This window comes from Triticum urartu, chromosome 2, assembly GCF_003073215.2.
Source record: "Triticum urartu cultivar G1812 chromosome 2, Tu2.1, whole genome shotgun sequence".
NCBI lineage: Eukaryota > Viridiplantae > Streptophyta > Magnoliopsida > Poales > Poaceae > Triticum > Triticum urartu.
In genome coordinates this window covers 16,432,493-16,456,888 of record NC_053023.1, presented here as the reverse complement: position 1 = coordinate 16,456,888, position 24,396 = coordinate 16,432,493, and the positions used below count along the sequence as shown (strand labels likewise).

The 24,396-nt window shown below is 45.8% G+C and overlaps 1 protein-coding gene and 2 pseudogenes across 1 annotated transcript; all 3 read right to left on the bottom strand.

Annotated features, from left to right (window-relative positions):
- LOC125534765 overlaps positions 1 to 351 on the bottom strand; it is a 4,567-nt pseudogene extending 4,216 nt beyond the window's left edge.
- A 14,737-nt stretch (positions 352 to 15,088) lies between these two features.
- Positions 15,089 to 16,645, bottom strand: LOC125534764 (annotated as a pseudogene).
- A 528-nt stretch (positions 16,646 to 17,173) lies between these two features.
- On the bottom strand, positions 17,174 to 20,887 carry LOC125540691 (probable leucine-rich repeat receptor-like protein kinase At1g35710). Its single transcript, XM_048704278.1, has 2 exons — positions 17,671 to 20,887; positions 17,174 to 17,535 (listed from the first exon to the last, which is right to left on the bottom strand). Exons 1-2 carry the CDS (start codon positions 20,885 to 20,887, stop codon positions 17,174 to 17,176), a joined length of 3,579 nt encoding a protein of 1,192 aa, XP_048560235.1.
- Between the last annotated feature and the right edge of the window lie 3,509 nt (positions 20,888 to 24,396).

Sequence of the window (24,396 nt, the reverse complement as noted above, 5' to 3'; positions counted from 1 at the left end):
GAATTCTTAATTACCAAATATTTACATGATTGATTGAATCGACACCTGCCAAAGCAAGCATGAATAAATGGAAGAAGTATCAGACACGATTCGGTTTTAAGTGTGAAGAAGAAGAAATTAACGTGGGAGTGGTGGTGGGAGGTGAGACGAAAATAAACCGGACGAAAAAAACCAGACGAAAATGGTGGGACTATTCAACCAACTCGTCCATTAGGAATAGAGATAAGAGTTTGTTTGAATTTCCACGCCCCAGGCCTGGGCCCTGGGTGCCCCGGGCCCAGTTCCGCCCCTGGGGGTGAGGTCTCAGTCGACGGATCCGGAGTTGTCAGACTCAGCTCCACTGCCCGCCATGCCGGAAGTGGCCAGACATCAACGGGAGAGGAGTTTGGCGGAGCGGACTGAAAATGGAGTGGAGTAGCAAATGGCTAGGGTTTGATCTAGGGTACAAATAAGGAGGGGATATTAGTGGGGTCGGGGTAGGCCGGTCGCACGCGGCGGATGGGCCCGGGCGTGTCCGGAAAGTCCCAAGTCCTCCCCACATATGGGTTGTGTTTGGGGAATGCGGACAGTTTGGACATCTGGATTGGCTTCGAGGGGTCTGGTTGGGTAGCTTTTTATTTTGTCTAGGCGTTGTCCGGGCTGTCCGCCAGACATTTAGGTGGGGATGGAAGATCTCAAGATCCGATTGTACAAAAAAAGAAAGTTGTTTGGATTTACAATTTGTGTAAATTGATTTTATGGAAGAATAAACGGATGGAGGGGGGAGAAAGCTAGAGGAAGAAAAAAGAAGAACGGCTGTAGGATCTTTAATCTAATAATGGTACGATAAATTAACTTATTCAAAATACATTTTAGAGAGCTCACATATAGTCGATCCCTATTTTCTGAAGGAGTTGAAACTTTTTAGGGCAAGTCTAGCAAGCGGCCGGCCTAAATTCTAAATTGTGTGCATGCACTAATAGAAAACAGGGCTATGGTCTAGGCCGCATCAGCCCATTAGTCCCGGTTCAGTCTAGAACCGGGACCAATGTGGGCATTGGTCCTGGTTCATGAGCCCAGGGTGCCGGCCGGGCCACGTGGGCCATTGGTCCCGGTTCGTCTGGACCTTTTGGTCCCGGTTGGTGGGATGAACCGGGACCAAATGACCTCCCTCCTGGCCCACCACCATTGGTCCCGGTTGGTGGCTTAAACCGGGACCAAAGGCTCCCCTTTAGTCCCGGTTCATGCCACCAACCGGAACCAATGAGGTGCCTATATATACCCCTCGCTCGCGAGCAGAGCACCCCAGTGCTCTGTTTTTTCTGGCCGAGGGGGAGAGGGCTTTGTGGTGCTCTAGCTCACCTCCTATGCAGATGAGATGTTCGATGGAATGCCCGAGCCACACTACTTAAGCTTTCTCCTCTCGAAGCTCGACCTCCAAGCTCCATTTTCCTTGAGATTTGTCTAGATTTAGCGGTCCGTCACGCCCCGTCCCCGTCTTCACCGCCGTCGATCACCCACGCCGATCTCATCACCGACACCACCGTGGTGAGCCTCTTATTCTTATCTTCTTTCTGAAAGGAAAAATATTCTTACTTGTATGTTTAGATAGATACTTGTATCATTTTCTTACATTTTTATTGCATCTTATATAGTGCGATGGTTTTGGTATCCGCCCCCGTTGGCCCTCGTCCTGTCTATGATTCGGATTTGGTATGTATATTATCTTTATAACTATTGGTTCATTTATTGTTTATGAAAATTATGCCGACCAACGTGACATAGATTTTATTTATCTAGGATGTATGTGAATCGGAAATGCCAACCGACCTTGTCGAGAGGTTAAATTTAGTTGAAGAAGAAAACAATTTGTTGAAGGAAAAAATAAAAAAATTGAGGAGGAGAAGATGATATTGGAGTTGCATGTTGCGGATGTCGTCGATGATCACAAGATCAAGATGGATGCAATGCGCTTGAAGATTAGAAAGATTAGAAAATATGCCATTCATACCGACGCTTGGTACCATTATGCCGTTGGATCAATTGTTACCTTGGTTGCGATTATAATCGCATTTGTTTTCGTATTGAAATGTTTTACATAGTTTCAATGTATGGTTTAATTAATTAGATGCTCTGGAGAGCTATATGTTATTAGATGAGAACTATGTATGCACTTTGGTTTTAATGTGATGATGAACTTCTATTAATTTGGACACTTAATTATATATAATGCACGCAGATGAACCGGCAATGGATGTATGCTGACAGACACACCCGCGAGTACATTAAGGGCGTGCATGAGTTTCTCGATGTGGCTGAGGCAAACAAGCAGAATGGTTTTATGTGTTGTCCATGCACTGAATGTGGGAATACGAGGTCTTACTCTAACCGGAAAATCCTTCACTCCCACCTGCTTTACAAGGGTTTCATGCCACACTATAACGTTTGGACGAGGCACGGAGAAATAGGGGTTATGATGGAAGACGGCGAAGAAGAAGAGTACGATGACAACTATGTGCCCCCTGAATACGGTGATGCTGCAACGGGGGGAGCTGGTGAAGATCAAGAGGAACCAGACGATGTGCCCAATGATGCTGCCATGGGTGAAGCTGCTGAAGATCAAGAGGAACCACACGATGTGCCCGATGATGATGATCTCCGCCGGGTCATTGTCGATGCAAGGACGCAATGCATTAGTCAAAAGGAGAAGCTGAAGTTCGATCGCATGTTAGAGGATCACAAAAAAGGGTTATACCCCAATTGCGAAGATGGCAACACAAAGCTCGGTACCGTACTGGAATTTCTGCAGTGGAAGGCAGAGAATGCTGTGGCTGACAAAGAATTTGAGAAGCTACTGAAAATATTGAAGAAGAAGCTTCCAAAGGATAACGAATTGCCCGACAGTACATACGCAGCAAAGAAGGTCGTATGCCCTCTAGGATTGGAGGTGGAGAAGATACATGCATGCCCTAATGACTGCATCCTCTACCGCGGTGCATACAAGGATCTGAACGCATGCCCGGTATGTGGTGCGTTGCGGTATAAGATCAGACGAGATGACCCCGGTGATGTTGACGGCGAGCCCCTCAGGAAGAGGGTTCCTGCGAAGGTGATGTGGTATGCTCCTATAATACCACGGTTGAAACGTCTGTTCAGAAACGAAGAGCATGCCAAGTTGATGCGATGGCACAGTGAGAACCGAAAGAAAGATGGGAAGTTGAGAGCACCCGCTGACGGGTCGCAGTGGAGAAAAATCGAGAGTAAGTACTGGGATGAGTTTGCAAAGGACCCAAGGAATGTATGGTTTGCTTTAAGCGCGGATGGCATTAATCCTTTTGGGGAGCAGAGCAGCAATCACAGCACCTGGCCCGTGACTCTATGTATGTATAACCTTCCTCCTTGGATGTGCATGAAGCGAAAGTTCATTATGATGCCAGTTCTCATCCAAGGCCCTAAGCAACCCGGCAACGAAATTGATGTGTACCTAAGGCCATTAGTTGAAGAACTTTTACAGCTGTGGAATGGAAACAGTGTACGTATGTGGGATGAGCACAGACAGGAGGAATTTAACCTTAAGGCGTTGCTGTTCGTGACCATCAACGATTGGCCCGCTCTCAGTAACCTTTCAGGATAGACAAACAAAGGATACCACGCATGCACGCACTGTTTAGATGGCACTGAAAGTATATACCTGGACAAATGCAGGAAGAATGTGTACCTGGGCCATCGTCGATTTCTTCCGACCAACCATCAATGTCGAAAGAAAGGCAAGCATTTCAAAGGCGAGGCAGATCACCGGAAGAAGCCCGCCATGCGCACCGGTGATCACGTGCTTACTATGGTCAATGATTTACACTACGTAATCTTTGGAAAGGGTCCCGGTGGACTAGCTGTTCCGAATGACGCTGAGGGACACGCACCCATGTGGAAGAAGAAATCTATATTTTGGGACCTACCCTACTAGAAAGACCTAGAGGTCCGCTCCTCAATCGACGTGATGCACGTGACGAAGAACCTTTGCGTGAACCTGCTAGGCTTCTTGGGCGTGTATGGGAAGACAAAAGATACACCTGAGGCACGGGAGGACCTGCAACGTTTGCACGAAAAAGACGGCATGCCTCCGAAGCAGTATAAAGGTCCTGCCAGCTACGCTCTTACGAAAGAAGAGAAAGAAATCTTCTTTGAATGCCTGCTCAGTATCAAGGTCATGACTGGCTTCTCGTCGAATATAAAGGGAATAATAAATATGCCAGAGAAAAAGTTTCAGAACCTAAAGTCTCATGACTGCCACGTGATTATGACGCAACTGCTTCCGGTTGCATTAAGGGGGCTTCTACCGGAAAACGTCCGATTAGCCATTGTGAAGCTATGTGCATTCCTCAATGCAATCTCTCAGAAGGTGATCGATCCAGAAATCGTACCAAGGCTAAGGAGTGATGTGGCGCAATGTCTTGTCAGTTTTGAGCTGGTGTTCCCACCATCCTTCTTCAATATCATGACGCACGTCCTAGTTCATCTAGTCGACGAGATTGTCATCCTGGGGCCCGTATTTCTACACAATATGTTCCCCTTTGAGAGGTTCATGGGAGTCCTAAAGAAATATGTCTGTAACCGCGCTAGGCCAGAAGGAAGCATCTCCATGGGCCATCAAACAGAGGATGTTATCGGGTTTTGTGTTGACTTCATTCCTGGCCTTAACAAGATAGGTCTCCCTAAATCGCGGTATGAGGGGAGACTGACTGGAAAAGGCACTCTGGGAAGAGACTCAATAATATGCAGGGACGGATATTCTTGGTCTCAAGCACACTACACAGTTCTACAGAACTCTACCTTGGTGACCCCGTATGTCGATGAACACAAGAACAGTCTGCGCTCCAAACACCCGGAGCAGTGCGATGACTGGATTACATGTGAACACATCAGGACTTTCAGCAGTTGGTTGGAAACACGTCTCAGAGGTGACAACACTGTTTGTGATGAGTTGTACTTGTTGTCCAGGGGACCATCTTTGACCTGTATTGACTTACAAAGGATACGAGATAAATGGGAATACATTTTACACGATCGCCCAAGATCAAAAGAGCACCAACCAAAACAGCGGTGTCCGCTTTGATGCAGCAACCGAGAGCGGAAAGGACACATATTATGGTTACATAGTGGACATATGGGAACTTGACTACGGACCTGATTTTAAGGTCCCTTTGTTTAAGTGCAAATGGGTCAATCTGTTAGGCGGCGGGGTACAGGTAGACCCACAGTACGGAATGACAACAGTGGATCTGAAAAATCTTGGGTACACTGACGAACCGTTCGTCCTAGCCAATGATGTGGCACAGGTTATCTATGTGAAGGACATGTCTACCAAACCGAGAAAAAGAAAAGATAAGGAAGCGAATACATCATACGATGAGCCAAAGCGCCACATAGTTCTTTCAGGAAAAAGGGACATCCTGAGAGTGAACGGCAAGACAGACATGTCTGAAGATTATGAAAAGTTTCATGAAATTCCTCCCTTCAATGTCAAGGCTGACCCAAGCATCCTGATAAACAATGAAGATTATCCATGGTTACGGCGCAATAAGCAAATGACACAAGCGAAGAAAAAGTGAAGACTTTCTCCCGCAATAAGCAAATGCTATGTGGGTGAAATTATGATACCATCCCAACTTTCAACTTTTTCAGAGTTCATTTGAAATGCTTTCATGTCTTATGGTTTGAAACTTTGATACTTCGAAAGTGATTGTCCATTTTGTACACGAAGTGCATCAAGTTTTTGTCGTAACCCTCTCTAGTTTTTGGAACATGCTATGTGGGTGAAATGATGATACTATGCCAACTTTCAACCTTTTTAGAGTTCATTTTGAAATGCTTTCCAATTTCAGAGTCATTTAGCTCAAAAAATGAATTAATAGCAAACAGAATGAACTACAAAACTTTTAAGTATACATAAAAAATAAATAGCAAAGAAGAAAAAATTCTAATTTTATAGTAAAGTTATTCATAAACTAGTGATTCACACAAATTTTTAAAAATTCAAATTTAAACTATTTAAAATTTAAAACTAATGGCACTAACAGAAAGTTTATAATTTTTGTGACCTAAAAGCAAAAAGAAATCACTAAAAAAATGTAAGTATTTAGTTGTAAGTAGAAATAAAAAATAAATAGAAAAAAATTCTAATTTTATAGTAAAGTTATTCATAAACTAGTGATTCACACAAATTTTTAAAAATTCAAATTTAAACTATTTAAAATTTAAAACTAATGGCACTAACAGAAAGTTTATAATTTTTGTGACCTAAAAGCAAAAAGAAATCACTAAAAAACTGTAAGTATTTAGTTTTAAGTAGAAATAAAAAAAATAAAAACCAAAAAAATGTAGAAATAAAAAAGAAAAAACCAAAAAAAAATGCCACCTACTGGGCCTCCACGGCCTGAATACGACTAGAAACCCTACATGGGCCAGGATTCAGGCCCGCAGAGGCCCAATAGGCTCACAGGCAGTAGCAGGTTTAGGCCTGAAAGCCTGCATTAGAGAGGAGCTCGAATGGGGAGGCAGAGCAGCGCTTATAAACCAGTGCCGGCGCCCTTCAGCTAGTGATGTGGGACTAAACTTTTGGGCGCGGGGCGCACAAGGGCATTGGTCCCGGTTGGTGCCACCAACCGGGACCAATGGCCTTCGCTTCCCGCCCTTTGGGCTGCCGAAAAGAGGCCTTTGGTCCCGGTTGGTGGCACCAACCGGGACTAAAGGGGGGCAATGGTCACGGTTGGTGCCACCAACCGGGACCAATGCTCTGGCTATATAAGCCGACACTTGTGAAAATTTTGGATCAGTTCTTCAACCCGCCCCGACGACGTCGCCAGGCTGCCCCTCTGCTCGCCTCGTCGTCGCCGCCGTTGCCCCTGCCCCGCCCCCGAGCGCGCCCTGCCTTGCCGTCGTCCGCGGCCGCCCGTCCACCGCCCCTGAGCACCCCCTGCGCCGCCGAGCACCCTCTGCGCCTCGCCCTCGACGCCGTTGTCCCTGCCCCGCCCCCGAGCGCACCCTACCCCGTCGTCGTCGCCGGCCGCCCGTCCACCGCCCCCGATCACCCCCTGCGCCCCCAAGCCAGTCCGCCACCGCCGAGCGCGCCCCGCCGTCGCCCCCGCCCTCGCCGACCCCGAGCCCGTCCTCGTCGCCGTCGCCCCCGACGCCGGCCGCCCGCGTCTCCTCCCCGATCCCTCCGGGAGAGGTAGCTACCGCCTCCTTCCCCCTTCCTTCCTTGCCTGCTCCTGAATTTGCAGATGTATGTATGTATGTATGATGAATTTTGATATTTGTTCATATATATATATATATACTGGAGATGTATGTATGTATGATGAATTTTGATTTTTTTTTGTTCATATATACTGTTCATATATACTGTAGATGTATGTATGATGAATTTTGATATTTTTTTGTTCATATATACTGTTCATATATACTGTAGATGTATGTATGATGAATTTTGATATTTTTTTTGTTCATATATAATGTAGATGTATATGTATGTATGGAATGATATCGATGGATGTATGTATATAGAACATTCGTAGAAAATATAATGAGAGGAAGAAGAGGATAAAAAAGAAGAGGAATAAGAAAAGAAAAAAGAGGAAAAGAAAGAATAGAGGAGAAGGTCTCCTCTATTCTTTCTTCTCCTCTTTTTTTTTTCTTCTTCCTCTTTTTTTTATCGGGAACGAGGGTCGTCGAGGGTCGCCGAGCGGTAGAGGAAGAAGAGGATAAAAAAGAAGAGGAAGAAAAAAAAGAGAGGGGTCGAGGGTCGGGAGGGGGTCTAGGGTCGCCGAGAGGGGAGAGGAAGACGAGGAGAAATAAATAAGAAGAAGAAAAAAGAAGAAAAAGAAGAGGAGAAGAAGAAAGGAATAGAGGAGAAGAAGAGAAAAATAGAATATAGAATAGAATATATATTCTATTTTTCTCTTCTTCTCCTCTATTCCTTTCTTCTTCTCCTATTTTTTTTCTTCTTCTTTTTCTTCGACACGTGGGGGGGGGGGGTCGAGAACGTCGGACATTCATGAGACAGGCGAGGAAGAAGGGGAAGAAGAGGGAGAAGAAGAGGAGAGGAAGAAGAGGAAGTCTTCTCCTCTATTCTTTCTTCTCTTCTTTTTTCTTCTTCTTCTTCCTCTTTATTTTATCGGGAACGAGGGTCGTCGAGAGGGTCGCCGAGCGGTAGAGGAGAAACCCTAAATAGAAAGTATCGTCAGTGTGAGATACATGTACCGTCGGTGTCGGAAACTACATCCACATCCCACAAGTGGCACGGGCTTCGACGCCCACGTCACTTGTGGGACGTGGATGTAGTGTCCGACACCGAAGGCCACATGTATCTCACACCCACGATACTTGCTAGCTATTTAGGGTTTCCTCTACCGAAAAGAAGAGGAGAAATAAATAAGAAGAAGAAAAAAGAAGAAAAAGAAGAGGAGAAGAAGAAAGGAATAGTGGAGAAGAAGAAAGGAATAGGGTCTCCTCTTTTTTTCTTCTTTTCTTCTTCTTCTTCTTCTTCTTCTTCTTCTTCTTAATTTTTATCGGGAACGAGGGTGTCGAGGATCGCCGAGGGGTCGAGGGTCGGGAAGAAGGGTAGAGGGTCAAGGGTCGTTAAGGGGTCAAGGGTCGAGGGTTTCAGGGTCGAGGGTTCGAGGGTTCCAGCAGGGTCGTCGAGGGGTCGAGGGTTTCAGGGTCGAGGGTTCGAGGGTTCTATAGGGTCGAGGGTTCCAGCAGGGTCGTCGAGGGGTCGAGGGTTCCAGGGTCGTCGAGGGTTCGAGGGGTCGAGGATCGCCGAGGGGTCGAGAGAGGTTTCCTAGTGTCAAAGTATGGAAGAAATCCATGCCTTCATCATTAGCTGGAAGTAACCAGGGCATGTTGGTACGAAGTTCTACAAAGTTGTTCTGGAATGGAGTCTCGGATAGAATAATCCGCCTTTTGGTACGAATTCAGCAAAGGCCTTCCAAATAGCGATATTCGGAAGGCTCTTTCTAAACTTTGTACCAAAAAGCAAATTATCCTATCTGGGACTCCGTTCCAGAACAACTTTGAAGAGCTTCGTACCATCATGCACATGTTACTTTCGCCTAATGATGAAGACATGGTTTTGTTGAATCCTTTGACACTAGGCAACCTCCCGACCCCTCGGCGATCCTCTTGAACATGAGAGGAAGAAGAGGGTCGTCTAGGGGTCGAGGGTTCGAGGGTTCTTCTCCTCTATTCTTTATTCTCCTCTTTTTTTTTTCTTCTTCTTCCTCTTTTTTTATCGGGAACGAGGGTCGTCGAGGGACATAGATGTAGTGTCGTCGTTGTCGATATATACCCCCTCCCAATAGCTTACTATGATTAGGTAGCTAGTTCTACGTTTGGCACTAATATATCCATCTGTCATGTTTGAATAATAATTGCCATGTTGTAAATATTTGTAGAAACTATGGACACCGCCCTAGACGAAGCAACAAAAGAAGCGTTGTTGACGGAGATAATCGCACAAGGAAGTGATGCCGTCTCGTACTATCTCAACGAAACCGATGGTCTGGAAGGAGAGGGTGAACAAGCTGGCTACGGTGACCTAATGCCGGTGCAAGAAGAAGAACATGAGGACGGCTCCGGTGACCCAATGCCGGTCCAAGAAGGAGACCGTGATGACGGCTCCGGTGACCGAACCGAGTCCAGCCAGGTATATATATTAGTTAAGCCTATGCTGACTAGCTAATTGATGCATTCATTGTTTTGGTATGTACACATATTAATTAAGTCTTTATTCTTTTTTCTAGCCCTCCGGATCGAGCACAACTTCGGTAAAGAGACGAGGCCCGAAGAAAAAGTTGAGCTCAGATGAAAAGCTTGAGATCACAACAATCGCGCCCGACGGCCAACCTATTGAACCCCTCCGGACAAAGAGCGGATTTGTTGCTCAGTGCGGGGTTCTGGTTATTGACAAGATCCCGATAAGCATCCAGCAATGGTTTAAGACGGCTACAGAAGACCCTAAGGTGTCTTATGTCAATGATATGCAGAAAAATGATCTTTGGACTGAGCTGAAGTCAAATTTCACCCTACCGCCAGAGGATAATCCAGAGAACCTAGTTAAAGGGAAATTAATCAAGTCTTTTGCTCTGAAGAGGATGGCAGAACTATTCAGGAGGTGGAAGAAAGAGCTGAATAATAAGTTTGTCGAAAATAATGAGACACCAGAATTCAAGGGCAGATATGAGAAGATCAGAGATCACTGGCCCGCATTTGTGGCCCACAAGACATCGGAAAAGAGTAAGAAGATGTCGGTGACAAACAAGCAAAATGCTGCGAAGAAGAAGCTTCACCATCGCACGGGGTCAGGTGGCTACCTCGTAGCCCGGCCTAAGTGGTCCAAGGTTGAGAATGATCTGGTTCATAAAGGGATCGAACCAGAGACAAATAACTGGCCAGACCGTTGCCGGACTTGGTTCTTCGGGGCTGGCGGAACCTTGGACCCTGAAACAGGGAAGTGCATTTGGACGAACGAACAAATGGACATACCAGTCAGTAAGCTTAAGCAGTATATCCAAGTAGCGCAGGAAGGGATGTTCTTTCTAGACAGAGAGCACGACGAGCTCACAATGGCCCTCGGGAATCCTGAGCACCCTGGACGGACACGAGGCACGCCAGGCTCCGTTCCGTGGAAGGTTGGGTTTCCGGACGTAGCCGGTTACAAATCCCATGAGAGGAGTAAAAAAGTGCAGCAGATCGAACTGCAGGCGCTGCACGCAAGGGTACAAGCGATAGAGGAACGAGAAGCAAATCGCAGCAAACGTACTGCCGAAGCCTCCCCCGAAGCTACCCCGTCATCTCAGCGCAGAAGCAGCGTGGCTTCCACCGAGCTGCTTCAGCCGGAGCATGCCTTGACGACTCCTGCCAGCTATCCTATGGATGCTATAACGGAGTCTCAAAATTGCCACCTTATGACGCAATGGATGAATTTAAAGGTCAAGGCGGCTGTTGGCTCTGTTTATCCTACTGAACCCAGCGCAACTTTTCACTGCCGGCCGATTCCAGAAGGATATGCTAGGGTGATGGTGGATGAGATAACGGAGGGATTTGAGGACCTCCAGCTTGACCACCCTACCGGTGAAGGGGAGACTCGGCTGGGGTCTGCTCTGAAGACTCCATGCCTATGGCGGAAGGAGCTCATCAACCTTCCGAACTGGACGCCTCCGCCTCCTCCTCCTCCTCCGGCGAGTCAGGGCACTCCGCCTCCTCCACTGCCTCCTCCTCCGGCGAGTGACGATCAGGGCCCTCGGCCGGCTCCTTCTCCGGCGCGTGGCGGCACTCCGCCTCCGTCTCCGCCTGCGCCGACGCACCCGAGCAGCCAGCCTCCTCCTTCTCCGCCTCGTCAGCAAGGGTGGAAGAGACCTGCCGCCGCTCCGGCTGCTCCGGTGCGTCGTAGTCCTTCTCCTCCGCCTCTTAAGCAAGTAAAGAAGACAACCACTTCGTCTGCTCGGTCGGCGTCTAGCAGTACAGCCAGAGGCGGGAGGACATACAGATTCGGTCCTTCTCTGAAGACTCCAGAGAACGCCGAGATCGCGCGAGAAGAAGTGAGGAAATTCTTTGAAGGGGTGAAAGCAAAGAAACATCCGCCTTCGGAGGAGAAGGTAGATCGGGTGAAAGTGAAGCGCACTCTGGCTGCCCTGACAAAACCACCGAAGTCTGATCCGCCGAAAGGAAACTATGACCGCATTATTGGAAAGGAATTTGCCGAAGCGGAGCGGTCGGGAAGTACTGTCAGTGATCAAAGGCTGAAAGAACGACGAGCTGGGAAACAAATTGCCCATCTCGGCAAACAAGCGAAGCAATCATGCCCCCCGCTCAAGGTGCCTAGCCACAACGTCGCTAATGATCCGAGGATGGTGCCCGGTTATAGCAATCTTGCAGATTACCTGCCCGACGAAGTACATTATGAACCCATGGACATGCAGATACAAAGATACGAGTACGGGAAGCCTCTCGTCGAAGATGAAAGATCTCTATCAACGATGATGCGAAGATTGCATGATTGGTACTTGAAAATCTGCAGAGACTCTGGGGGGGAGGAGTACTTTGTATGTGAAAGTTAAAAAGGAACATGACCTCGTTGGAATTGATCTGTTGCCTGTTCCATTTGAGGAGTTCTATCAGTTTTTCAATCAATTGGCCCTCGATAAAACAACAGTCGCCTGCTACTGTCTGTAAGTAGTACTACTTCTGTCATTAAGTTTCTCTATATAGCTTAGCTCTTTCATTGCATGTATTTATAATCATCCTCACTATATTATGCAGATTGAAGATCGTCGAATTGAAGAAAAGACAAGTCGGTGATATTGGGTTCATTAACACATATCTCATAGATGCAACTCAGGTTAAACTTCATGCCGCAGCTACCGAGGCCAACTTGCTACAATCGTTCGTAATAAATCAAAACAAAGATATAATACTCTTTCCTTACAACTTCAAGTGAGTGTTACTGTCTTGTGCGTATTCGGTTTCCCTTATATATTAGTCAAGGTTATAGTAATGTAATTCATGAGTTATGCATGCGTGTGCAGTTTCCACTATATTCTCCTAGAGATTAAGCTTGAACAGGGACTAGTAACCGTCTTAGACTCAAAACGAAAAGATCCCCAGGACTATGCAGACATGACTGAAATCCTCAAGAAGTAAGTTAAATAGATCATTATCCACCATATCAGCAACCTTTTTCATTTCCTGATATCAAGTAATTGTTTTGTTTATCCGGCAGGGTTTGGAGAAAATTCACCAAAAAAGTTCCGGGACTGCCGAAGGAGCTGGAATTTAGACACCCGAAAGTAAGTACTATAGTAGCATGTTCCGCGCATCTCCTAGTGATTCAAGCGCTAGTTTCATCAATACCATTTAGCATTCTTGCTTATCAGTTTGATTGACCTCTATTTCTTGTAAAGTGGTTGTGGCAGGAACAAGGGAATGATTTCTGTGGATACTACATCTGCGAGTCCATCCGCCACACGACGTGTGAGCGGGGCGGGTACTCTAACGAACAATATGAAGTACGTAAATAGCAACATTCACAATTTTATTTTATTACCATCATTTGTGTTGAGTTTCATTCATTCATATATATATATGTATTGACCCCCTTCTTCAAATTAGATGTTTCGGAAGCGGGATGAACTCCTAGCACCAGCTCGCATGCGAGCAATTCAAGAGGAATTGGCGGCATTCTTTCTTGACCACGTGATCCCTGAAGACGGAGAATTCTATGTGGACCCTGAGTCCGTATGATTATATTTGTAAGAGATAATTATTGTATATATGTAGCCGGTAGTGTCAGATAGATATACGAGAACTTGTTGTTCGACCAACTCTCGGAGAAGGAGAGGTGGTTGATATCACTTCTCTCTGTATGCATATATGTTCATGACGATCTTCTATTTCCTTCGTTTGCTTTACTAGCTAGCCAGCGTGTCTAGTCCTCTCTATACGTATGTATAGTACGTAGCGTCGACCAAGCACGGACATAAGAGAGGACACTTCTCTATATTAATTATAGCTAGCTAACACAATATATGAAACACCTAAATTAACCCCCCAAAACCCCCAACCCCCCCCCTTTCAAAAAAAAACAAAAACCCCAGCCACAGAAATGCTGACGCGTGGATGCCTATTGGTCCTGGTTGGTGCCACCAACCGGGACCAAAGGGTCTCCTGACTGGGCTCTGCGCACTGCCCATGTGGAGGGCCTTTAGTCCCGGTTCTGGATTGAACCGGGACTAAAGGGGGGAGGTATTAGTACCGACACTTTAGTCCCGGTTCAGGAACCGGGACTAAAGGCCCTTACGAACCGGGACTATAGGCCCTTTTTCTACCAGTGATGTACTATTTCTGTCTATGCTACAGATTTGGTTTAGTAGTCACTTTTCTGCTACGTATTAAATGCCAACATATGCATCTCTTCTTGTGCATGTATATGCATGTGCATGTGTTTCTTCGTATTTATTTTATGATTTTAAAATATTAAAAGACATGACTTTCAATCCGTGTGTCAAAATTCAGATCCGTTTTCATCGTTGAAACCCTCGCGACGTGCTCTTCGAAAGTAGATCCCACATGGGGATGTTTCGGCGAACTAGTCTTCCTGCCAACTAAACGTCAATGTGTGTGTAACTAGACTACATTGCCGCGCCAACTGAGCATATATGTATGTAACTAGTCCTGCCAACTAAATATCAATGTGTGTGTAACTAGACTACATTGCCGCCTCGATTGTGCATATGCGTGTGTGCAATTAGTGTCCTGTCAACTAAACATCAATGTGTGTGCAACTAGACTTACATTAAAAGCCAACTAAGCATATGTGTGTATAACTAGTCTTCCTGCCAACTAAATATCAATGTGTGTGCAACTAGACTACATTACAAGTAGGGAGGATGGTTGCACATCTACGACTAGGTAGTTGGCCACGGCAGTAGACTAGTTGTAAATCAGGTTGTCATGGTTGTTGCGTTGCAACCACATAGGAAGTTGGATTATGCAGCTCTAAAATTTTATTTTAAAAAAAGTTGCACCATGTAGTACTAAAGTTGCACAACACAGTATTAAAGTTGCACTATATAGCTTCAAAATTGGCATAAAAAATGCATCGAAACATACCCATGCTGGATGTAATTTTAAAGATCTCGATGAGGAGTCCAAAGGTGAAAACGGATCTGAATTCCGATACAAGGTTTGAAAAATATGACTTTTTAAATTTTTGTGAAAGGTAGTTAAATCAGTCACATGCAGAGAGAATGGACATCACGTACTATTTTTCCCTTTAATTATATTCTCTGGCCCACTATTTTAAAGAGCAACAGTCCAAAACCAGTTCAAATGATTCAACACAGTCCGCATATGATCTATGTCCGCACGGAATCGAGTGGCCTGGAGCCGGCCGCTCGGTTCTCCCAAACAGTGTGTATGCACTTTTTAGATTTTAGGAACTTTTTAATGAATCGACGGTAGAGATGCTCTTAGTCAAATGAAAACCTTGACTTATTTGAAAAAAAAAACATTGACAAACATTGACTGCCCGCGCGCGGGGAGCTGTTTCCTTCTAATCGTAGGGTCGGGCCGGGGTCCAGTGCGGCGGCGTAGGGCTGGAATGGGCGGACACGACACGCGAGTCCAGCAGCTCGATGGTGCGCGCGAGCTTGACGCAGCGGGGCGCCTTGTACTGGTTGATGGACGCTCCCCTGGAGACGGCGTCGTCCATGAGCTCCTCGAATGTGCTGGGCCAGATGACCCGGATCTCGAGCGGTCCGATCGACCCGTCTGTACACCGCGTTGAGGACCTCCTCCATCCCCAGCAGCACCCGTCGAGGGTCTCCTTGTGCACCGCCGCCGTGCCCCTGCCCGTCTTCAGCCGCTCCCAGTGGATGACGTAGTGCCCCGGGATGCGCCCGGTCCACGGCGGGCTGCAGCTCGGCCTCGTCGGTCTTGTCCGTCTTGACGGAGAGCAGCACGTTCTCCCGGCGGACGAACCGGAACTGCGGTGCCGCGTTGTGGAAGCCCGTCAACCGGAGCACGTCGCCGACGCGGTACCGGTTCAGCCCGGCGTACGTGGTGATCACCACCTCGTACTCGTGCCCCGGCTCCACGAGCTGGCCCGCGTCCTCCAGGACTCGAAGTAGGCCGTGGTGGGCATGATGGTGTAGGACACCTCGGACGGGCCGCACAGCGGGCGGAGGTTGATGCCGAAGTAGCACTCGGAGGACGCGTACGAGTGGGACACCATCGGCAGGCCGCCGCCATAGTACTCCAGCGCAGGGACGTACAGCGCCGGTCACGATGACGTCGAGGTACTTGGTTCTCGGCCAGATGCGCGTGATGATGCCGGCACATTCGCCCTCGCAGCACGGGTCCCGGACGAACTGGGCGAGCTTGGGGTCCGGATGGCAGAGTACGCCGGCGACCGCCTCGCGCACGGACGCGCCGGCCTCGATGTCAGAGGCGAGCTGCTCCCAGTTGAGCTGGAGGAAGCGGATGGCGCGCAGCAGACTGGGCGCGAACACGGCACCCATGCGGAGCACGTGGTGGCGCCGGCGACCGCCTCGCGCACAGACTCATATCTCTTTGGATTATTTGTTGACCGCGCGACAACAATATGAAAAATTGTCTAGTAGTTTGATCAATATGCTTTACTTATGGTTTCATATTTCTTGCATATTTAAAAATAGATAATGTAACTCGTTGTGCACTTAGGATTGCATATTTACCGGCGAATTACAGGGGAATTTATGGAAAGGTTTCTTAAAAAGATGAAGGCATCGACACAAGATTATAATGTTGGTCCATCACGTGAACCCCATGATGCCCCGTCTTCGGCACATGAACCAGATGACGATCTCGCACAAACAAACAATGCCTCGACATATGAACAACATTTACACATTGTTACAGTGGGTTCATCTCAAGCTCGAAGAAATCAATTTTGGTAAGAAACTTTACTACCAAATATTTTAAATTGTGTATTACTTTTATGTATATCATTGCTTGTTATCCATCCCTTGCATAGTGTACATGTGGCTAGTATAGTGTATATGTGGGCACCGGGACATTTTTGTTCTGGGTCTGCCCCTGTTCCCGCCCGAAGCCAGCTACCCGCATTCATGCTGGCTCAAAGCCGACTTCGCTCACTGGAGCCAACATTGAAGCGGCTCAACGGCAGAGAGCACCGCCCGCTGCGTAGGCATTCATCTGCCAGCGTACCTCCATTAAACCGGCACGTGTGCCGAGGAACCTACTCCGGCGCCTAAGTGCCACACGTTCGTTCCTGTGCCGACGAGCATTAAACAACTCTCCGGCTGGCTCCCCACATCCGCCTGAGATATAAACGTGTCCAGGCGCCGGGCTAGAACTGGTGCTTCTTTCAAAGTCCCATTATAAGGACATAACTAATGCATCAAGGCTAATGAACTAGTGGTCGTGGTCAATTTATACGTAATTGCTACATTGTACAATGTTAAAATCAAATCAAATGGTTTATAATGGTACGATTCTTACATTAGTACAGGTTTGCTAGTTCCATACATACCATTAGAATTCCTTTGTCGTGCTAGTTACCGAGGAAATGACACTTTTTGAGCAAGTACATAGGTAGCAAAGAAGAAACTACAAGACCTGAGTTCATTGCCCATAATCATAGGCACTGTTTTGCAGGAATCCTGAGGCCAGTATGCATATAATCAACATGATCTTCACATACTTTAATCACAGATAGCTCGTCACTGGCACGTCGTGCTGTTTGTCTGCTTGATGGGTTAGGCTCCAGACACCGAGCTGCAACACTGAGGATGTAGTATATTTCCCTAGCAGTTTCAGCATTAGGGACAATGAGCCTTGAGTCTAGCACATCTTGCAAGCACACATCATTATTTTTGGTGGACGACAAGAGAGAAAAGAGAAAATCTCCTGGATGGTATCCCATAAATAGCTCTAGAACAAGAACTCCGAAGCTGTATACATCACATTTCTCCGTCACATTCTCTGTATATGATAGCTCTGCAATTAATACCAATTAATTAGTGTATGTGTTGCAACTAAACAATTCAAGTTTCATTGACATCACATTTTACATGTATGTGCATATGTAGTGCCAAAACTATATAAGTATTTGATGAGGTTTATTTTTTTTACCTGGGGCAATATAGCCTTTCGTCCCAACAAGACTTGTGAGATTTCGACCATCAATATTGAGAATTTTAGCCATACCGAAGTCGGAGATGCAAGCCCTAAATTCCAGATCAAGTAAAATGTTGTTGCTTGTTATATCTCTGTGGACTATTGGTAATGAACAATCATGATGCATGTATGCCAAAGCATGAACAACATCTAGTGCAATATTTATCCGCCTTCTCCAGTCCAATTCAATTGCCCTTTCATTGTTCCTTAGTGTTTCTGCCAAGTTTCCCCTCTCCATATATTCATAGATAAGATATTTGCCTTGGCTACAGGAACAATATCCAAATAGTTTTACGATGTTTCTATGCCGAGTCTGCACCAATGCCTCGATTTCACTATTGAATACCAACTCGTTCACACAATTGTTATCTTCAATCATGTGTATCTTCTTCACTGCAAATATTTCAGATGTTGCAAGTTTGGCTTTATAGACAGATCCATATCCCCCAGTCCCTATGCAATGTGTTTCACTAAAATCATTGGTTGCTTCAACTATCTGTTTAAATACATCTTCCCCATCAAAATTCCAAATAGAGAATATTTTTTTGGGTGTTGATATATCCTCTTTAATTTTCATGGATTTCTTCCTTGCATTTGTGAACATCAACGCCGCCGCAACAAGAATAAGAGATACTAGAGTAATCATGGCTAGTACAAGTGTTTTGTATCGTTTCCTTTTCCCTCCACTCCAAGTTGTGTTATTGCAAGGAGGCAATCCTTTCACTATGCCACATAGCATCTTATTATGGATGAACCACTGAACTGGAGCTCCTTTGAAGAGCTTACTCTCTGGGACTGGTCCTTCCAATTCATTGTAAGACAAATCAATGGATGTCAAGCTTTTCATACTCTGAAATGATGATGGGATTACACCATAAAGTTCATTGTGTGAAAGATTCAAATTATCCAGCATTATCAGACCACTAAGTTGGCTAGGTATTTTCCCAGTAAATGAATTATCACTTAAATCCAACATGTCATGTAAGTTGTTCAACACCCCAAGCACTACAGGGATGTTTCCTTTAAAATTATTGTGACTCAAATTCAATGAGCGGAGCTTCAAACAATTCTCAATTGATCCTTGTACCAAACCACTAAGGTTATTTGATGATAAATCCAACAACTCTAGACTGGACAATGCTCCAAATTCTTGTGGTATGCTTCCATGGAATAAATTATCGGCAAGATGCAGCTGGAATAATCGTTCTAAATTGCCTAGTTCTCTAGGAAGCTCTCCTTCGAGACTGTTTGAGGAGAGATCAAGTACATTTAGCTGAGATAGCCTCCCCATACTTGCAGGTATTTTCCCTGTGATGTTGTTGTTTGATATGCCTAGCTTGGTAAGATGATGACATCCTCCCCAGTGATAAGACAAATGACCAAATAGTTTATTTGAACTCATGTCCATATAAACAAGATTAGGATGAACTCCCAACTCAGAGATATCACCTTCTATTTGATTCCTTTCAAGACGAACTCGAACTAGGCTTTTGCAGTTTCCCAAACTTGGCAATTGTCCATTCAGATTGTTATCAAATGCAGTTAAATTCTGGAGAAGGCCTCCAGCACACAACTCAGGTGGCAAGGGACCAGAGAAATTGTTTGCACCGAGTTGCAGTACCACAAGATTCATAAAGGTACCGATTCCTTGAGGAATATGTCCAGAGAGATTATTATCACCGAGACGCAATTTTCTGAGCTTAGTCAACTTTCTGAAGGCATCAGGGATGGAACCCGTGAGCTTGTTATTGCTAAGAGCCAATTCTTGTAAATCCACCAGGTAACTGAGTTCTCGGGGAATATGTCCGGTTAACTGATTACCATCAAGGCGCAAGCCAGTGAGCTTAGCCAAACTTCCAAAGGTACCGGGAATGGATCCCATGAGTTTGTTGTTGCTAAGTTCTAAAACTTCTAGATTCACTAGGTAACCAAGTTCTCGAGGAATATATCCGGTGAATTGATTACCATAAAGGTACAAGCGAGTGAGCTTAGTTAAACTTCCAAAGGTATTGGGGATGGAACCGATGAGTTTGTTCTCACTTAGATCCAAGTTCTCAAGATTCACCATGTAACCTAGTTCTCGAGGAAGATATCCATAGAAGTGGTTAGCATCAAGGCGCAAGATAGAGAGCTTTGTCAAATTTACAAAGATATGGGGGATGAAACCCATGAGTTGGTTGTTGTGAAGTTCCAAGTCTTCAAGATTTGACAGGTTGCCTAGTTCTCGAGGAAGATATCCAGATAATTCATTAACAAAAAGGTGCAACATAGTGAGCTTTGACATACTTCCAAATGTACTGGGAATGGAACCTGTGAGTTGGTTGCTGCTAAGATCTAACTCTTCTAAGTTTACTAGGAAACCAAGTTCTTGAGGAATACGTCCGGAGAGTTGGTTACCCCATAGGTACAAGCCTGTGAGGTTAATCAATCTCCCAATGGAATTGGGGATGGAACCAATTAATTTGTTTTTCCAAAGAGACAACTGATTTAAACACAGCAGGTAACCTAGTTCTTGAGGGATGTATCCGGATAACCGATTACCACCAAGGTACAATATTGTGATACTAGTTGATTTCCCTAGATTTCTTGGAATATGACCAGTGAAGCTGTTGTTGGATAAATCTATCCTAGCCAGCTTATTTAGGTAGCCTAGTTCAGTGGGGATGGGGCCAGACAAGTGGTTGGCTGAGAAATCTAACACGACCAGACTCTCTAGTAGTTTTATTTGGCTTGGTATTTCACCGGAAAGCTCATTCTCTTGGAGCATTAGGTGTCTCAGGTTTGGTAAGGATGATGCTAAAGAAGATGGAAAGGAGCCCCTTATCTTATTGTTGGAGAGTTGGATGCTCATCAGAGTATGCAGCACAGTGAAGTTGAGGTTGTCGAGCTCCCCTCCGAGCCCCAATCCGGCTAGAGAGATCTCGGTGATCACCTCCCGGCGCCTTGCTCGATGCTTGCTGCACCTGATGCCATGCCAGCTGCACGGCCATGCACTGTTGTTTGCACTTCCCCAGGATTGTAGTTGGGTTGGATGGCTCTGGAGTGTGGCTTTCCAGGCAAGGAGGGCCTCTGCTTGTTCTTCCAGGAGGGATGTCGCTGCCATGGTATGAGGAAACCATGTTATTAGTAGTAGAGTGATTGAGACGAGCTTCAGGAGAGGAGACATCTCCATGACTGGTCGCGGAGCAGGAGCAGCTCGCTATGTGGTAGGAATTTGTATGTCTGTGACTCTGTGTACGGTGCCACCTACCTGCACGATCTAGCAAGCACTTTGATAGATGTACAAAATTAACAGTGCCTCCAGGACTAGATGACCCAGTCGTCGGAAGATGACGGTCCAAGTTAATTTATCTACTTGATTGAAACTGCTAATTAATGTACAGTATCCATGAAGAAATCGTCTCCTGGTGTGCGGTCATAAGGACGAATTTTCTTTTGGCTTTACTGTAAAAAAAATCTCTTTCGGAAGTGATACGAGAATCTTGGACTAGGTAATTAAGCTGATTTATACTTTGAAGTTTGTTGTCAGCATCGACCGGAACAGATCGCGGACCAAGTACACTGCCCTTTCGGATATTCCTACATAGTCTTCCAGAACAATCCGCGGGCTTGCCAATTGGCATTGAAAATTTTGTAATGCATGCGTATGAGCATCTACAGCCGGACTTGGCAATTCTAGCCTGCAAACTGTTGGAAATATGAGCAATTTACCAAATGATTTTATTAACAGAAATACTAGATAAATCATGACTAATATAGTAGAAATAAAACAAGTCATGCGTTCCGATAGAGAGAAAGTAAATAGCTTCTGCATATATGAACCGTAGCCTATCATATATCTAAAGTAGACAGTATAGCAAGTAGCATATATGAAGTAGAACATATCATGTGTAGGACCAGGACTAGAACAAGGAACTACGGCATAACCGTTAACAGGAAAGAGAAGAACACGTACGGGACAGCAGCAGCAGAAGCGCTGGACTTGGGGTCAGTGTCCTCGCCTGCCATGTCGTCGAGGAGGTCGTGGACGTCGGGGAAGTAGTCGTCGGCGACCGGATCGTCCGTGATGAAGCAGCCAGTAGTCGCGCTGAGCGCTCCTCAAAAACTTTATCACCCTTCTCCCGTACAGGACTCAAAAGGTGCGGTTTCGGAGGCCTACTGTCCCGACCTGCGGTGCACGCCGTAAGACGGGATGGGGAAGAACGTAGCAGCAGCGCAGTGGTCGGAACTTTGTGGCGAGAGGAAGAGGAGCTTCTGTTGTGTCTCTCTGGAGAGGAGCGAAGAGGCGCGCCGTTCGAATTCAGTGTCGTGCGTGGCAAAAATTTAGATATCGGCTCGGCTCATTCCCGCAACCCGCGTCGCGTCGCGTCGGGACGTGGCGAGGCGGGCGGCGGAGGAGGAGCGCGCGTGGATATCCCTCTTGTTCTCATACTCGTACAAGTGGGGAAAGAACCTCCCTTATAAGGAGGTCCAACTCCCACTAAACTAGCAATGTGGGACTAAACTTTAGTAGTATCCCTTGCCTTGCACAAATGGGCTAAGTGGGCCTCTATGATTTATTAGGAATTTCTGAAATAGTTATTAGGCTACCCAAAATAGACTAACTTCCAGCAATCCCCCACCAGATCCCAGAGGCACACAGAAATTTGCCTTTGGTTCCAAAACACTGTTTTATATACCGGTACTGCAGTGGAAACTGTTAAGTTGAACTTCCACCTAGAACTCTATGCTACACTAGTAAGCAACTTGAACAGTGGACTGGGCCTTGAACTGCAAGTTTTCTGCGAATCTAGCTTCACATAAAGCCTTGACCGATACGTGGCTACCGTGGATCTTCCCCGCGGGTGGAGCTTATGCGTCATACTCCGTGACCTTTCATGAGTTTACTAGAGAGAACCCTACTCTCATAGATTGCGACGTTTGACAATCAGACTCATATAGGTGTGTTCTTCAAAAGATATTATGCAGGATAACATCTTTGCTTAAATAAGTCACTTAGAACACATTAAGATATACATCAACCTGCCATGCAGATTAGGAGAGTATTGCATCTTCATGGAGTGGTGTTGTGAATAGTAAGGATACTCTCCTCTCAGTTGACCAACAGCTTGTCTTCCACATCTAATTCACGGGATCTCCGATCACAAAGAATAGGTTACCACTGTGAACAACTCATATTGTGGGTCTCATACCCATCTCCCTCGATGCATTATCTATCACATTACGTGATAGACCCTTGGTAAAAGGATCTGCCAGATTTTTAGACGTTTGGATATAATCCAAAGCAGTTACTCTGGAGTTTTTCATTTTCCTAACAGATTTTAACCTTCTCTGAACGTGTCTTGATGACTTCATGTTATCCTTTGAGCTGCTCACTTTCGTGATCACAGTTTGACTGTCGCAGTTCATAAGGACACCCGGTACAGGTTTCTCAACAACCGGCAAGTCATTCAAGAGCCGGCGAAGCCAATCTGCTTCAACCGTAGCTGTATCTAGTGTTGTGAGTTCTGCTTCCATTGTTGACCTCGTTAAGATGGTCTGCTTGCAAGACTTCCAAGAAACAGCGCCACCTCTATGAGTGAATACATAACCGCTTGTGGCCTTTATCTCATCAACATCTGAGATCCAGTTTGAGTCACTATACCCTTCAAGCACCTTTGGGTGCTCGGTGTAGTGAATTCCATAATTTGCAGTGCCTTTCAAGTAACGCAAAACTCTCTCTAGAGCTTTCCAATGCACATCTGCTGGTTTTGAGACAAACCGACTCAGTTTGCTAACAGCAAAAGAGATATCAGGTCTTGTATCACTTTCTAAGTACATAAGCGAGCCAATAATCTGAGAATATTTCAATTGATCTCTAGCAATTCTTCAATTCTTTCGAAGTAACACACTCGTATCATATGGTGTTGGAGAGGGCTTGCAGTCACTATAGCCAAAGCGACTCAAGATCTTTTCCACATAGTGAGATTGAAGCAATGTAATTCCATCATCATCGTCTCTCAACAACTTGATGTTCAGAATGACATCAGCCACTCCTAAATCCTTCATCTCAAAACAACGAGATAGGAAATCCTTGACCTCCTTAATAATATTCAGATTTGTTCCGAAAATTAGTATGTCATCAACATACAAGCACAGGATAACTCCCTCGCCCCCACCATGGCGATAGTACACACATTTGTCAGCTTCGTTCACAACAAAGCCTGCAGCTGTTAAAGTTCTTTCAAACTTCTCATGCCACTGTTTGGGTGCTTGCTTAAGTCCGTACAAAGACTTCAGCAACTTGCACACTTTCCCTTCCTGACCATCTAGTACAAACCCATCTGGTTGTTCCATATAAATTTCCTCGTCCAACTCTCCATTTAGGAAAGCAGTCTTAACATCCATTTGATGAACGAGAAGACCATGCGAGGCAGCTAGTGAAAGTAGAACTCGAGTAGTGGTCAGTCGAGCCACAGGTGAGTAAGTATCAAAGAAGTCTTCACCTTCTTTTTGGGTATAACCCTTAGCCATGAGCCGAGCCTTGTACTTCTCAATAGTACTATCAGGCCTAAACTTCTTCTTGAATACCCATTTGCATCCTATAGGTTTGCACCCACAAGGACGATCAGTTATCTCCCAGGTTTCATTCGCCAAGATGGAATCCATCTCGCTACGAACCGTTTCCTTCCAGTAGTCAGC